The 14,070-nt window shown below is 38.9% G+C and overlaps 1 protein-coding gene and 1 pseudogene across 1 annotated transcript; both read right to left on the bottom strand.

Moving 5' to 3' along the window:
• Positions 1-1,590: 1,590 nt before the first annotated feature.
• Positions 1,591-3,028, bottom strand: LOC104427708 (annotated as a pseudogene).
• Positions 3,029-4,223: 1,195 nt separating this feature from the next.
• On the bottom strand, positions 4,224-13,708 carry LOC104425966 (ABC transporter A family member 7). The gene is made up of 18 exons (XM_010038855.3): positions 13,384-13,708; positions 12,108-12,459; positions 11,894-11,988; positions 11,648-11,792; positions 10,410-10,529; positions 10,199-10,323; positions 9,461-9,619; positions 8,873-9,035; positions 8,674-8,799; positions 8,490-8,573; positions 7,252-7,613; positions 6,662-6,862; positions 6,396-6,505; positions 6,200-6,284; positions 5,828-5,956; positions 5,629-5,734; positions 5,224-5,312; positions 4,224-4,769 (listed from the first exon to the last, which is right to left on the bottom strand). The coding sequence occupies exons 1-18, from the start codon at positions 13,459-13,461 to the stop codon at positions 4,470-4,472; spliced, it is 2,829 nt and encodes a 942-aa protein (XP_010037157.2). The 5' UTR covers positions 13,462-13,708; the 3' UTR covers positions 4,224-4,469.
• Between the last annotated feature and the right edge of the window lie 362 nt (positions 13,709-14,070).

The raw sequence follows: 14,070 nt of genomic DNA, 5'->3' as shown, positions 1-14,070 counted from the left end.
ATAGAGATCAGTTCACCTTATTTTTGGTTGCAATCAATACTATCAAACTTGCTTATCGGAGAGGAAAAGAAAACCCTTTCAATTAAGGGAAATTTGAATCGACATTGCTCGGGTAAAAGTAGATGTATGAAGATCACAAAAATTTAGAAAAGGAAAGATAACAAGCGATGGTAAAGAAAGAAAGAAATGGCGCTATGGCGGGCTTTGTCGAGGGGGAAAAGGCCCCGCTATGCGCAGATGGCAATTCGACCGTTGATTGAACGGTCCGGAGAGTTTAACCGATTTTTGAAGTGAAGCGACAAAGACGAGCGAGGAAAGGATCAAAGGACGAGACATTGATCGGACGACTATTGTCGCGTCTGCTATCATAATCCATTTTTTTGTCGGACTTGACTGATCGAATTAATAATCCTGAAGATTCTTGAATTTTTAATAATCTTTGCCTTTTGACAATTTTGCCCTTTACCCTCTTTACCTTCAGTTACCCAATTAGCCTTTGGGAAACCAACCCCCCTTCCTTCCATCTTTTTTTTTTTTCCCAAAAAAACACCACGGATGGAAAGGTAAAATTCTTTTCTTCCACTTGTTTTTGTAGATCTTATGATTTTTGTTTTTGTTTTTGTTTTTGGATAACCTAGAGTTTGAGAGCACCGAATATGGTGTGGTAATTACTCTTGCGATCTTACTTGAGCGGTTGTTGATAGGCCTCTGACCAATGAAAGACCCCTAAGAAAGTTGTCTTCACACCGTTGAGTAATTAACCACAATCAAAATTTGTGAAGATGCAACCAGACATCTTTATGAAGACCACTACGAGGAGGATTGCTCATTGACGGCAGTTATACGTACTTATAGCTTGGATTGGAACACCTAAAATTCTGTCATGCTTATTTTGTTAAAGCGATCCTAGCTCGTACCTCTTTGTCATTGTCAAATGACTGATGGACTCACATGTTGGAATTTTTGTAATTTAGATAGCTCGTGATATATATATTTTTTATGGAATTTCTTGTACATGTACTCCTTTCAGTTTCGGCAGAATTTGACTTGTCCATGAACTCTCTGTGCTTGCAGTTGATTGGGCAATTGTTTCCTGCATTGATGATCTGATGCTCAGCATCCGCTTTGGTTGGTTGCAATTCATCTTTTGAGTTCAATCCTGACTGAAGGGTCGTACGTAGGGAGATGCAAAATTGGGTGCCTTGATAAATGAAACAAGTTTTCTCGTTTGGGTTGCCCGATTATTCTTTCTATTACTGAGCTTTGTCTAGTCATTGCTATGCTTGGGTTTGCTGAAGATATTAATTCGAACTGGAAGTCTGAAAAGAATCATCAGTTACACTCTCCTGGGATTGGAACTTTGTGTATTAAATCATGCTTTTTTTTTGGCACTTATTTAAAATGCTTGTTAGGTCAACCGTTAGCTATATGAAACAAACTGGATTTGATTACTGATCTCCTTAGGAATTTTGCTGCATATCCTATCCAATACAAAACATAAATCAATTTTCTCTTTGTCCTCAGACTCAGCTAAAATGTAATGAACATTTCAAGTATTCGAACTATTCCTTCCGTGCTTGTCTAGATCTTTTACTTTGCTCTGAATCGAAAAACCATTGAACGTTCAAAAGTCTGTCCGGGGCTGATGATCTGTGAAGGAAAATTTGGGCGATTCACATTCTGGGAATCCCTGTGTCTCCAAGCAAAGACCTGCATGACTAGAGTAAACAAATCCTCCTTTTCCTCCCTTATTCTCCAGATAATTAGCCGTGTAGAATTGCATCCCAGGCTGATTACTCCATAGCTCCATCTTTCTTCCTGTTATGCTGTCCCCGACAATCATGACCTTCTTTAGATGTCTGTGTCCCATGTTGTCGAGCACGTAGTTAATGTCATATCCATGGGATAGCTCGTTTATTCTGCTTCCAATTTGGTGTGGTTGGAGGAAGTTGTATGGCGATTCTTCAATGTACATTATTCCGCTGGCGGGTATGAGATGTTCATCGACTCGAGTGATCTTGGAACCGAATAGTTGGATAGTGTGTGAGAGGATGTCACCACTGTTGTGGCCACCGAGATTCCAGTAGGTATGCAGGGCTAGGTTCACTGGAGTAGCCTTGTTTAGGGCCTTGGCTTCCATTTTCACGCCGAGCTTGTTTGTTTCAATTATCATGTAGGTTACAGAGACAGACAGATCACCTGGAAAGCCTGTATATAGGTGGACAAAGTGAGGCAATAGCAATCATAAGCACTTTTCACTTTTAAGAGCGTGTTGCAGGATTTTAACGGTTGTTGAGCTGAACTTATGATTCATCTTTTTCATGTTCAGTTGATCAAAAGGATCACGTATGCCCAACAAGCAAACTAAACCAGGATTTCAAAATAGAACCCCAAGGATCTGGGAGTTGAAATCAAGTTTAGATACCTTGTTCTCCATCATAGCTCTTGGAACCAAAAGTCACATGACTCTTCTCGGTAACTCTTCATTGTCCATATTACATTGCCAAATCCTATCAGGCCACCTGAAGTGATTCATTTGGTTAAATTCAATACTACTGATGAATGGTGATGGGTGTTGTATGAGGATCAGGAAGTTGTGAATACCATGCAAGGTGTTGTTTCCCTCATTAGTGAAGAGCTTGTAGCAAGTGCCATTTAGAGTGAAATGATCCCTACCAATCCTATTTGCAACTTGTTCAACAGTGGCTCCAAAATAGGTTGAATCATTCTGCAATGCACCATCAGTTTAATGAAGAAGATCGCTCTGCTAAAACAAGTTTAGAAGTAGAATTATAACCAAAGTAAATTTGCTTTCGAATTTGCATGTACATATCAGCGAGTTTGAGCTTCAAAGTTGCCTCATAGCTAAATAAATTTTGCGGAGGAAGGGGGAAAGGGAAGTGAGATTGATCCTGACCATGTACTTGTCAAATTTATCACCTAATTCACCTGAATTGCATAGAAGTTAGAATCGAAGTCATGAGGCAGACAACCAAATTAAGAAAGTATCAAGCTATTTACTCTCCATCTCCAATTAAATCCCTGTTTGGCGATCGTTTCCATTAGACTGATTAATTCAGAGTCCTAAAAAGAAATCTCCATACAGAAAACACAAGTTCAGTCTTTGTTTATTTTATTCATTCTTCGATATAAACAACGCATGATGTTGCAGATCCCGCATCAGAGAAGAGAAATCATGGTGGAAATTTTCTTCAGGTTCTCTTTTTTCCTGCTATGACTAATGAGGTGACTTAAGATGTATTTGTTACAGTGTTAGGGCTATTATGATCATTAACACTGATAGGGTTTTTATGGTCATTAAGTATTATTTAATAATAAAAGTGTGAGACATGGAAAACCCTAATCAGTTTACACGTTCTCCTTGTTCCTCCTTTATCAATTTCTACATTGCTCTCTTTTCTTCTCCTATATTAATTTCTACAGTATTCATTAATCAGTGTTTCAAAAGTGGGCAAATAATACTCACCGTGCTTGTCAGGAAGGATAAGAGAGAGCATAGTGGCTCCATAGTTTGTGAATTTTACAGAAAATTTCCCTCTTTTCTGCTTGTAAACTCCAGCTTCCTGCTTGCTTCACAGAATTGGACAGCTAACAATAACTCCGCTAGAAACACAATATAAAAACTAGTCTTTGCCATTGCAGCTCAGAATGAGTCATGACCATTTGAATTGCGACTTCTCTGAGTTGGTGTGCTATAATGATACTGTAACTCCCTGTAGCTTAGAAAAATGTAGACAATGAATGTGCTGCAATTGCCGGCTTCTGTGTCTTTCTCAGTTGGGATCACCCCAAATCAGCTAACTCTTTTGTTCTGTCTTGAATGGATTATTGTACTTTATGACGGCAAAGAATTCTTGGAGATTTTTCTAACTTTATTCAGTTGAAAACTCAGATTACATCAGTAACATCAAAATGTGCTTCACAACTTATATTGCTGATTAAGAGTAATCTGCTTGATCACTGCAGCTTGATCGGATATGTGGTAACTGTTCTAAGACTTCCCAAAGGATTGTTCTCCAAGCCCTGTCTCTCTCTCACAACCATTTGGCAGCTGGAGTGGATGCTTAACATGATCTAAAAGCAGAGTCCGTGATCAATCTTCTGGTGAAACTAGGTGCTAAGAACAGAAAATTAGGCGCAAATTAATGATATTTCATTTAGGATTTCAAAACATTGATAGCATGTGACTTGTACTACATAAATACAACAGAAACATTTCTTTCATTTGTAACAATTATACAAAAGAAATACGGTAATTGATACATATATAGAAAGTGGAAACTTTCTAAAAGCAAGCTAATCTGTATGCCCGTTGAGAAGTATCCTGGCGAGATGATGCATATTGTACTTGTAGAGAAATGATGTGACTGTAGCTACAAACAACGAAAAGGGACAAGAAAATTCTGTATAACATTCTGGATCATGTCAGAATATTATATTTCTAACAATCATGACAGCACGTTGAATGCCTGTGCACTACGAGCAACCTTAATGAAGACATCCTCCAAGGTTGTGTCTGCTAATCCCCAAGCATGAACGGTGAACCTGCTCTTTGCATTCTCAACTGCTTGGAATACATCCGCGATCTTGACCTCATGCTTTGGCAGTTCAAACTTCTGAGTTCCAGATATTTGATATATTCTTTTAGCGCCTGGAGAGAGACGCTGCACCATATTCTCCACTTCTTCCTCATAAGTGGATGGCGTTGTCATTGTGAACACATAAGAACCTCCGTATCTAGCCTTCAGCTGTCATAAAAAGTAAAAATGTACATTCAGGTGTTTTCATGCAAAGCAGGCTGACTAGCCATCAGAAGGTTCCTCCTCATCAAGGTCATGACAGGTCACTCAAAAGTTATCCAACTGGGTAGTAGCACAGAATTTGCAGAGTAAAAATGTGTTTTTTTTAGGAATGCAAATCAAATACAGGTGCTGACAAATATTAGATAGAAAGGAACAAAAACCCGATATTTCTTGGGGTTCCGAAAATTATATCTTAGGTGGGAGATGCAAAAAGAAATTTGAAACAAAGGAAAGAATCTATATCAGGAAAAGAAGGATGACATCTTTTTTTTTTTTTTTTTGGGTGAAAAACGATGACATCTTTCTGTATTGCCACCAAAGGGAAAAGGGGAAAAATATTCAAATGATGGCAAAAATCCAGTCAACAGTCCAATGGTACATCATATTATCCATTATTTACCTCTTTTGGGTTCCCTATACACTGCAAACTTCCATCAACAAATATTCCCAATCGATCACACAGTACTTCTGCCTCTTCCATTGAATGAGCTGAAAATAAGCAAAAAAGTTCTTCAGTGATGTATCCCTCCAGGTGTGACATATAAATGGAATTTCTTCATCAAAGTAATAGCTAAAGCTATGGAATATTTAGCCAGGGGTACTAAATCAAGATGTTTCAGTTTCTTTACGCGTGTATGCACCCATTGTGATCTCCATCTAACATGTTCGACTTTCAGGCACAGCCTAATGCACATGCAGGAAAACCAGTTACAGCGATGTCTGAATATGTGCCCCATGTCTGTAGCATGCACAGTGAGAGAGACAGAGTTGGGGGAGGGGGTGGTTAGGGAGTTCTCGAACATACTGGTCAGAATAATAGCACAGTCTTGCTTTGCATGCTTCACAACATTCCATAAGTTGTTCCTTGAAGCTGGATCCAACCCCGTACTCGGTTCATCCATGTAAACAACCTTGCCAAATTTAGAGCAAAAATCAACAGCACAAAGGCATTAGCTTGAAGGGTCTTTGGTGCTTCCTAAAATGAGATACGCTCTAAGACTTACTTTGGGATCTCCAATCAGTGAAATGGCAACACTCAGCCTCCTCTTCATACCTCCACTGTATTTTCCAGCTTGTTTGTCAGCAACACCACCGTAAAATAAGTTAACACTCTTGAGAGATTCCTCCACTGCCTAGATCAACAAAAGGAGAGTGCAAAGTGAATGAACGATTAACAAGTGGGGCATAGTTCAATAATTCTATATCCACATACAATACATTCATAACTAGCTAATAGAGATTGTTTGTACTTATTCTAGTTCACATGAAGTTGCATTACAGTGCAAAAAAAAATTGCTGAACTTTGGAAATATTTTGTTTTTTCAATGATCAAATCAGACATTAGAAAAGAATGAGAAAGAAAAGTAACAGCTTACTTGCGTCAATGCAGAGCCCTTGAGATTTTTTAGTCTTCCATAGAAAAGCAGGTGCTCCCGCCCCGTTAAGGTTTCCCAGAGCAGGCTTAATTAATAAAGACAGGAAAATTCAGGACTCGTGCAATAAATCAAAATCAGAAGGGAAAAAGGAGGGAGGGGTGAAATTTCTCCATAAGATAACATAATGCCAGCTTACTCATGTTGAGGGCATACACCCATGCTGGTATATATGCCATCCATATGAGTCCGTATATTGAGCCCCTGAACATATGCTGTTCCAGAGGTTGGTTTTGTAAGGCCAATCATCTGTTAACAGATAGAATGATGTCTCTTGAGTTTTAAGGACAACATGTAATGATCTTTGAACATTCTTCTCAACAAAAGAAATTTCCCTGAGATGCTCCAATGTTAATGTTAATCCAACGTGTCTCATTTATCTGAAGAGATCAAATTTGCACTTACCATACTGATGAAAGAGGTTTTGCCTGCTCCATTTGGACCAAGCATGCCAAAGCATTCCCCCGGTGGCAAAGCAAGAGACAACCCTCTAACCGCAAATTTCTCAGGATTTCCGTCCCTTCCTGGATACACCTTTTTAAGATTGTCACAGACAATAGCGTAATCTGTGCTTGGTTCTAGCAGCAACTGCTCAACCTTCTCCCTCTAGAAAAAAATCATGCAAATGAAAAACAATCATCTCACATCGTCAGGTCAACTCAAATAACAAAACAACCACACCCAGAACTTGAGAACATCCAGTAAGGACTATTCACTTTATGTAGAAAAATTTTCGTATTATTGATGAAACACTTCAACCACCAATGATCAACAGTAGAAAATAGCATGTAGGATAAAGACTGTCAAATGTAGGATGATAAAAACAAATGAAGTCCTGTGAAAGAGATAAATAGCCAGACTATTTGCTGTCTAAGCTATGATGCCATCATCAAGGTCCCCTATCTATCAAGCCTATTGGGGCCAGTGTTTAAAAGCAATGTCAATATGCAGTATTTCCACTACCCAAAAGCAACTAAAGGAGATGCACTATTTACCTCCTGACTGACATCAGGTTTCTCCATCTGAACAAAGACTTTAGATCCTTGCCTTCTCAAGCTAGGCCTCCGGAAAGAAGATGGATGCTTCTTTCGGAATCTGTCAAAGAGAAACATAGGACTTTTTCCACTGACAGATGACGTAACTTGATCTATATAGTAGGCTACAAAAAGAACCACCAACCACTCAACAACCATGATAATCAGAACCTCTTTCATCCCATTTCCGCTATCACTTAAATCACCCCACCGCATCCCATGAGTCCCCATAAAATTTCCTGTGAAGGAATATTGTGCAAACTCATACAACCCACGGTACAGTGAGAAGCCAGGATATAATTCCATTACAATAATCCAACCTCCTGCAGAAGATCAACACAATTAATTAGGAAAAGAAAGCATAGGTGGCCAAAGTTAAAACGATCAGAGCACTGACTTCAGAAGGGCTGCAGACTTTCATACTGTGAAGTAACCTCTGATGCGATAATTGACATGTTGCACAAAGAAAGTTAAATGACATCCTGCAAGCATCAACTATTCCTTCTCTTGGTCTAAATGGACATTGTGCAAATAAATGTTTGATTAAACACCTTCCCTTAGGAGCAACCATGGTCTTCCCACAAAAGGTACATTACTCTTGTGCAAAAATATTGAGGAGAAAGTTTGTGCTCATCAAGATAAATTGACTACTCTCAATTGTTGTAGAAGTTCCATTTTTACTACAAACACCAAGCCTCTCTCAACTTAGCTTGTTTGCAGAGTTTGGAATGACGGCCTTATAAATATTCTAGTGAGACAACACCATTATAGGAAAAGACAGAGCAGTTAGACCTTACATAAGATTTAACAAAAAATACCGAACAATGTCATAAAAAGATTTGGGCAGTCTATCCCACTTGGTGGGATAAGCCTTCCAAGTTGTTGCTGCTTGCTACCAACACAAGCAGCATGCCACAGGCAAGATGGTGCCATTGCACCATGAGGAACCTATCTCTGCCAATGTAAAATACGGCTGAAAATGCCACTTGTGTGGGGTCTAAGGTCTGGGATCAAGTAAAATAAAAATACGGACAGCTCATACATATATGGAAGTAGAATCAACTCTGTGAAAAAAAGGGATGGTGGTTTAACTAAGTCATATTCATCATGAAGTAAGTAACACTCACAAGAAAGGTCCAGAACACAAAGGCAATTTTAATTAGAGATTGCACTTTCTTTTCATGACGACTTTTACTTACTTGGGAAAGATGTGTCTTGGACGAAGAATTGGAAAAGGAAACCTCCCAATAGACCAGTTGCAAAGACACATATATAACCCACCACTGCAGTCATTGCATATCTAATTGTCAGTGATGCAAGCTGGAATAGTCAGGTAAATGAACAGATACCAACTGCATAAAACCAATTTCATCATCATCCAACCTGTAGCAGTCTTCACATTGGAGAAAAATGCCGCCACCAGAAACGCGAGGGATATTTGCAAGTTTATGTAGATGAAATAAAAGACAAATTGGATACTGTAGTCATTCAATGTGAAAAATTTTAAACCTGCCAAATTGCAACCGATTAGAATGACCTCAAGAAAATGAGAAACTAAAAAAGAAGCTGGATGGATTATTACCAATGACTGAGCCAAAAATCACAAAGCACAGCATGTAGATTGAAGATATGGAAAGGAAATAAGCATAGGAAATCAACCAATATGGTCCATCACCAAGCCCATGCATTTTCATCATAATCCTCAGCTTCTGCTCTTTCTCATAAACCAAAGATGTCAAGACAACCTGCATCATAAGAAGGAAAAAAAGGGGGCTTAGAGAGGTGTAATGATCGGGGAAAAAAATGAACCAAGACAAGAGGCTAAAGCTTGGGAATAACAGGAGGGTCTAGTAGTAGAATGTATGGACAAAAACGAAAAAAAAAAAACACTAGATTATTAAGGTTGCATCAGGAAGGGAAGCAGACTCGGAACCAGAGTGATGAATGATCATATATCTAGTTTCAAAACATAGCAAAAAAAATGATCACATGAGTTAACTTTCACTGAAGTTCTTCCCCCGTTCAGTCTGTCTAACATTGCCTTCTCCATGTTGTGGCTCAAGAGCCCCTTAACTAAAGAGTCGTACAAGTTAAAGTGCAATTTATCAAGCTGAGAAAGAGACAGAAAGCGTCCTATTGGAACTATGTGCACACTATCATAAACACTTACAGGGAATAGTTGAATGATAACCCATGTAAAGAAAAGTGTGCCAAGAAGAGAGGACAAGTCCAGCCTCAATTCAGTTTCAGGTTTAGGCATTTCTTTGACAAACTCAAACAGCATGGTTGTTGCTGGCCCCAGCAAAAACTGAATGTAAGAGTTGGATGCCTGAAAGACATATAACAGGATAACTAATATGTTAATGGTTACGCACATGATAGAAGATACTACATTTCACGTCTCTGAACAAGAAAAGAAACATTAGTTGAATTTCGATTCAAATGAGAACAACCTTAAACTAAAGTTTTATTTAAGAGATGTTGCTGGACAAATCAATGCTCGTAATTCATTCCTTGGATATTTCCCTAGGACAAACATTTTTATGTACTCATACTTCACAAAGTACTGGAGATGAAATGCAAGAGTCACGGCAATTTTAAAGGGAAGTTCAAGCAGGCTTTCTGGTTTCAGTATGTCAACAGAGCTCAATCAAACAAATTGCAAGGTGGATCTGAAACCAAATGGAAGAACCATTGGACTCAGAGGCACACTGCTGGAACATGGGACAAAATTCAAGAAAAGCATGTACTGATTCCTTGACAGAAAAAAGTAGTCATATATATACCATAAACACCTCTTTCTTTTGTTTATCCAAGATTATTCCTCGCACCTAGTTTATCTGACCAACTATACAAGCTTACATCTAGGAAAATGATTAAAAAATAGAAAGGAAGAAATAAGAGTTACCAGATTGACAGATCGTCCAACACGCAGCAATGATATAGGAGCATTTCCTGTATCATTCTTATAGGTTGAGTTATACCATATACTCACATTGAAGTTATTGGAATTTGTATTAAGGAAATCATACCCTGTGAGAGAAAATTTTGTTGTTAGAATTGTCTGTACGTGCTGAAAAATCAGCAAATGAAGCCAGCAAAAAAAGCAGCAACCAGACCTGCAACTATTTCATTAATTTGCCTTTCTGGGTTCCCTTTTCGATAGCCCTTGTATAGCTCATCATTTACTGCTGAGGAACTGTTTTTCCACAGATGTAAACCTTGGGCACAACTCACATCTAAATGCACGACAAAAAGATAAACAGTCATCAAAGTGAAGGTTTTTTCCCTTGTTTTTAGAGGGGGAGGAGGAATAGGTATCATCGGACTGACCATGAATAAGGATATAACAATCAACCAATTCAAGGGCTTTCCTTTTCAGCCAGATGGTCTAGCCATTCTTATGCACCCTTTACATTACAAACTTAATCGGTCCTAATAGCAATTTTTTTTAAGGAAAAACCACTAATGAAGCATTCATCGTTATTTCGTAAGAAGATATGTAATCAAGGAACCTAAACTTTCGCAAGCTTTCTCTAGATAAATATTATTTATTCTTACTAATCTGCTCTAATTTGATTTACCCAACAACTAAGCTTCTCAGAAATAGCATGGATCAATAAAAAACTACTGTGCAAAAATAGTCTAACATATATCATACATTTGGATTTCAAGGAACTTTAAGGGGAGCAATCTTTTTTGGTCAAAGAAGACGCTAGGTTAATGGGTTACATGTGAAGTTGTTTATTACTCTTTGCCAAAGTACATTCAGGATTAGGAATTAGTTAGTAGGTAGATATCACATAACACAGCGAGGGATTGATCTATTACACAATACTGTATATATAACTGGGTATCTTAATTCATGTCAAGGTAGGAAACCTGTGCTCTTAGAACTCTCTATGAAGGAATGCAAAGTTTCCCATATCACACTAAACAAAGTGAAGTGAAGCTAAACAGGCACTCTTAGAGATCTCAATTTCTTCCTCTGTGTCCCTTGTTTTTACACTTCTTTTCTATTTGCATCAGTAGAAAAACCAGTGCAGGATAGGTTTCTATTGGACTCATTCTTTTCTGGAACATTGTCCAGAAAGTAAAGAGCGTTTAGACACACATGTATGTGAGTATTCCTGCTTCTGATCAAGTTCCCGTTCCCTCTTGTTGGTGTTCAGGCGTAAGTATATTCTTAGCAATTAGAATCAGTTCCACTGATTGCAACTTTGTTGCATTGATGCACATCCAATTTTTTGTTTCCTTTCTTAAGAATCAGAATCAGAAGAATTGGCACCACTCCTATAAATAGAGAAGTGATGCATTTCACACATGTCAAAAAGAAGTAAAGAAAGAATTTTCCTACCCTGTTGAAGTGTTATGGAGGATTCCTGAAGAGCAACAGAAAATGAAGAGTTGCTTGTGCACTGCTGTTGAACCTCATAAACAGGTTGGTCAGAGGCAAAAGCAGGCTCAAGATAGTTGTACAAGTTGGGCCATGAAGCAGAACCCTGAAAATTTTCAGAAGCTACATTAGCCACATTAACAGCAGAGAAATATGTTAATTGCTGATCCTTGTATAACATGAAAAAAAGATGAAAGGAAAACCTACCAGGACATTCTGGGCTAAGCTGACTAAAACGTCAGAAGAGTTCGGAGTTGAAGAAATCAGAGTAGAAGAATTTGGGACCATATTCTGCACCAAAACTGGAAAAATGAAGTTAAAAATTAAGTCAAAATTTAGAAACGATCTGTCTTGCTATCAAATGGTAGCCTCTTAATTTTAAAGGAAAGGAAAAACCGTATAGAGGAGTCAGTGAATATACTTTCTCCAAGAGATTGATTATTTCCTGTAAAGAGTATGGTTGCAGGACAAGATCCCGTCCTTCTGCAGGAATCATTAGTCACTGCACGATATTGTGGAGCTGGTATTTGTAATAGGGGAGGCCATTCAGGAGGATTTTGCATAGGACAGGTTCCCACTTGATCAACGGTGGAGTACTGAATCCCACACACCTTCTCACACTGCCCATCTCCATTCGTATCAATACATTCACAGCCACACTTATTGCTAGCCTTGTTCAGTTCATGGTTGACCAAACTTTGGATGAGAACAAGGAGTAGACAGAGAACAAATGGAAAAGAAATGAGCCGGATATTGGTCTTGATATTCCGTTTCTGCAAATGGATAGTATAAACAATGTCAGCAGACGAATCCTTAGTAGAAACTGTGGGACCTTACTGTAACAGAAAGCATGGTATGTGTTTGGTTTAGTCTTACTAGCGCCTGTAAAGAAGTTATACTGATAGCTGTGAATGTCATATTGGCTTCAAATTAACTCTATACTTTCTATGTAAAAGAGGACTTGGCCTCTGGACTCCTAAAAGGGTTAACTAACAAAGATTAAATTCCCGGGGGCTAAACTGAACATAAGAAGGTCAGACATTGGTTGTGCATTGTATTTTTTACTTTATCCTTGCTTAAAGCATGCTTGTGGAATCTGGGCCGACTCGTGCTTGCAAATGATTCTATATGCCACACATCAATTATACCGAAAGAATTTATATAGATTAAAATTGATAAATAGAAAATGTCAAAGAACAAGCACCATCTATTCAATACAGCACTAGATCCTAATATAATTAGTAGCCCATTAAAGAAAAAGCGAGAAGAAACATGGCAAGCACATCGTTACTACTCACACGAGAAAGTCAATTCATGTACCACAAAGGAAGAGACTCAAAGATTCGTAATAGTGCAATACCATCTGCATAATCAGATACGAGAGATACGGAACAAAAATAGTACTAAAATTAATGGAGGAGCAACCATCAACAAGGAAAATAACCGAGTATATCGAGATGCAAACCCGAAACCAAAACTTGACATGGCAAGAATCAGTTCTGCGCGCATCATCCATCAATCAAGACGACAATAAATACACCCAACCACAGTCCCAACTGAACTAATCCAAGTACTACCAAGAAGGCTTAAAATGATGCAGTCAAGATCCTAATCACCCGCTCGCTACAGCAACTCAACACCGGAAAAGAACCGGCATAAAGAAAAAGAAAAGACGCGCAGAGATGATGATAGCGAACCTGGAAGGTCAAGTTCTTGCGAAGCAAAGCATTGGCCTGGGTCCAGAAGCTCGCCGGACCGTGCGCCGGCTCCGCCATTGAATCCGACGGTATACACGGACCGTTAAAGCTTCTCGAGGAGTAACGGAATTTCAAAATTCAACCGGAAAAACAGAGTCCTTTCTATTTCTGGGCGCGTCTTCTTGAGCTGCTCATGAAAGATCTCGGGCCATGTCCCTCCCACGATCTTCCACAGCACGAGCTGTTCATGAAGGGTCTCCGCATTTATAGAGTGGGGCGAGTTTCAGAGAAGTCTCCCAAGAATCTGAACTCCACCCACTTTCGTTCTTGCCATTGCGTCAGAGGAAAGGAAACAGGGGACGCAGGCGTCATTTGTCGGATATGCCCCTCCTGACAACGTTAATTTCGGTTCTGGTACTAAAGCGACCGTTTTTGCTTCGAGCGGTGTACCGGATTTGCCCTTCGCGAAGTGTCCGCTTCGCCCTCCGGAGTCCACGCGCTTTGAGTTTTCCCCAAGTGTGAATCGAATGTTCAGAATTTCCGACTAGAAGACTTAAATGAATGGATGGATAAAGATTAATACATATGCGTTTTGATGCTTTTCAAGGAAATAAATTTGGTTTATAAAGGGCATATAAATTCCGTAAATGAACAATTTGGATATGCTTTATCATGCTTTTAAAGGAA

Source organism: Eucalyptus grandis, chromosome 7 (genome assembly GCF_016545825.1).
Source record: "Eucalyptus grandis isolate ANBG69807.140 chromosome 7, ASM1654582v1, whole genome shotgun sequence".
Taxonomy (NCBI): Eukaryota; Viridiplantae; Streptophyta; class Magnoliopsida; order Myrtales; family Myrtaceae; genus Eucalyptus; species Eucalyptus grandis.
Note: the sequence above shows the minus strand (reverse complement) of the source record. Positions and strands in the feature narration are given on the sequence as shown.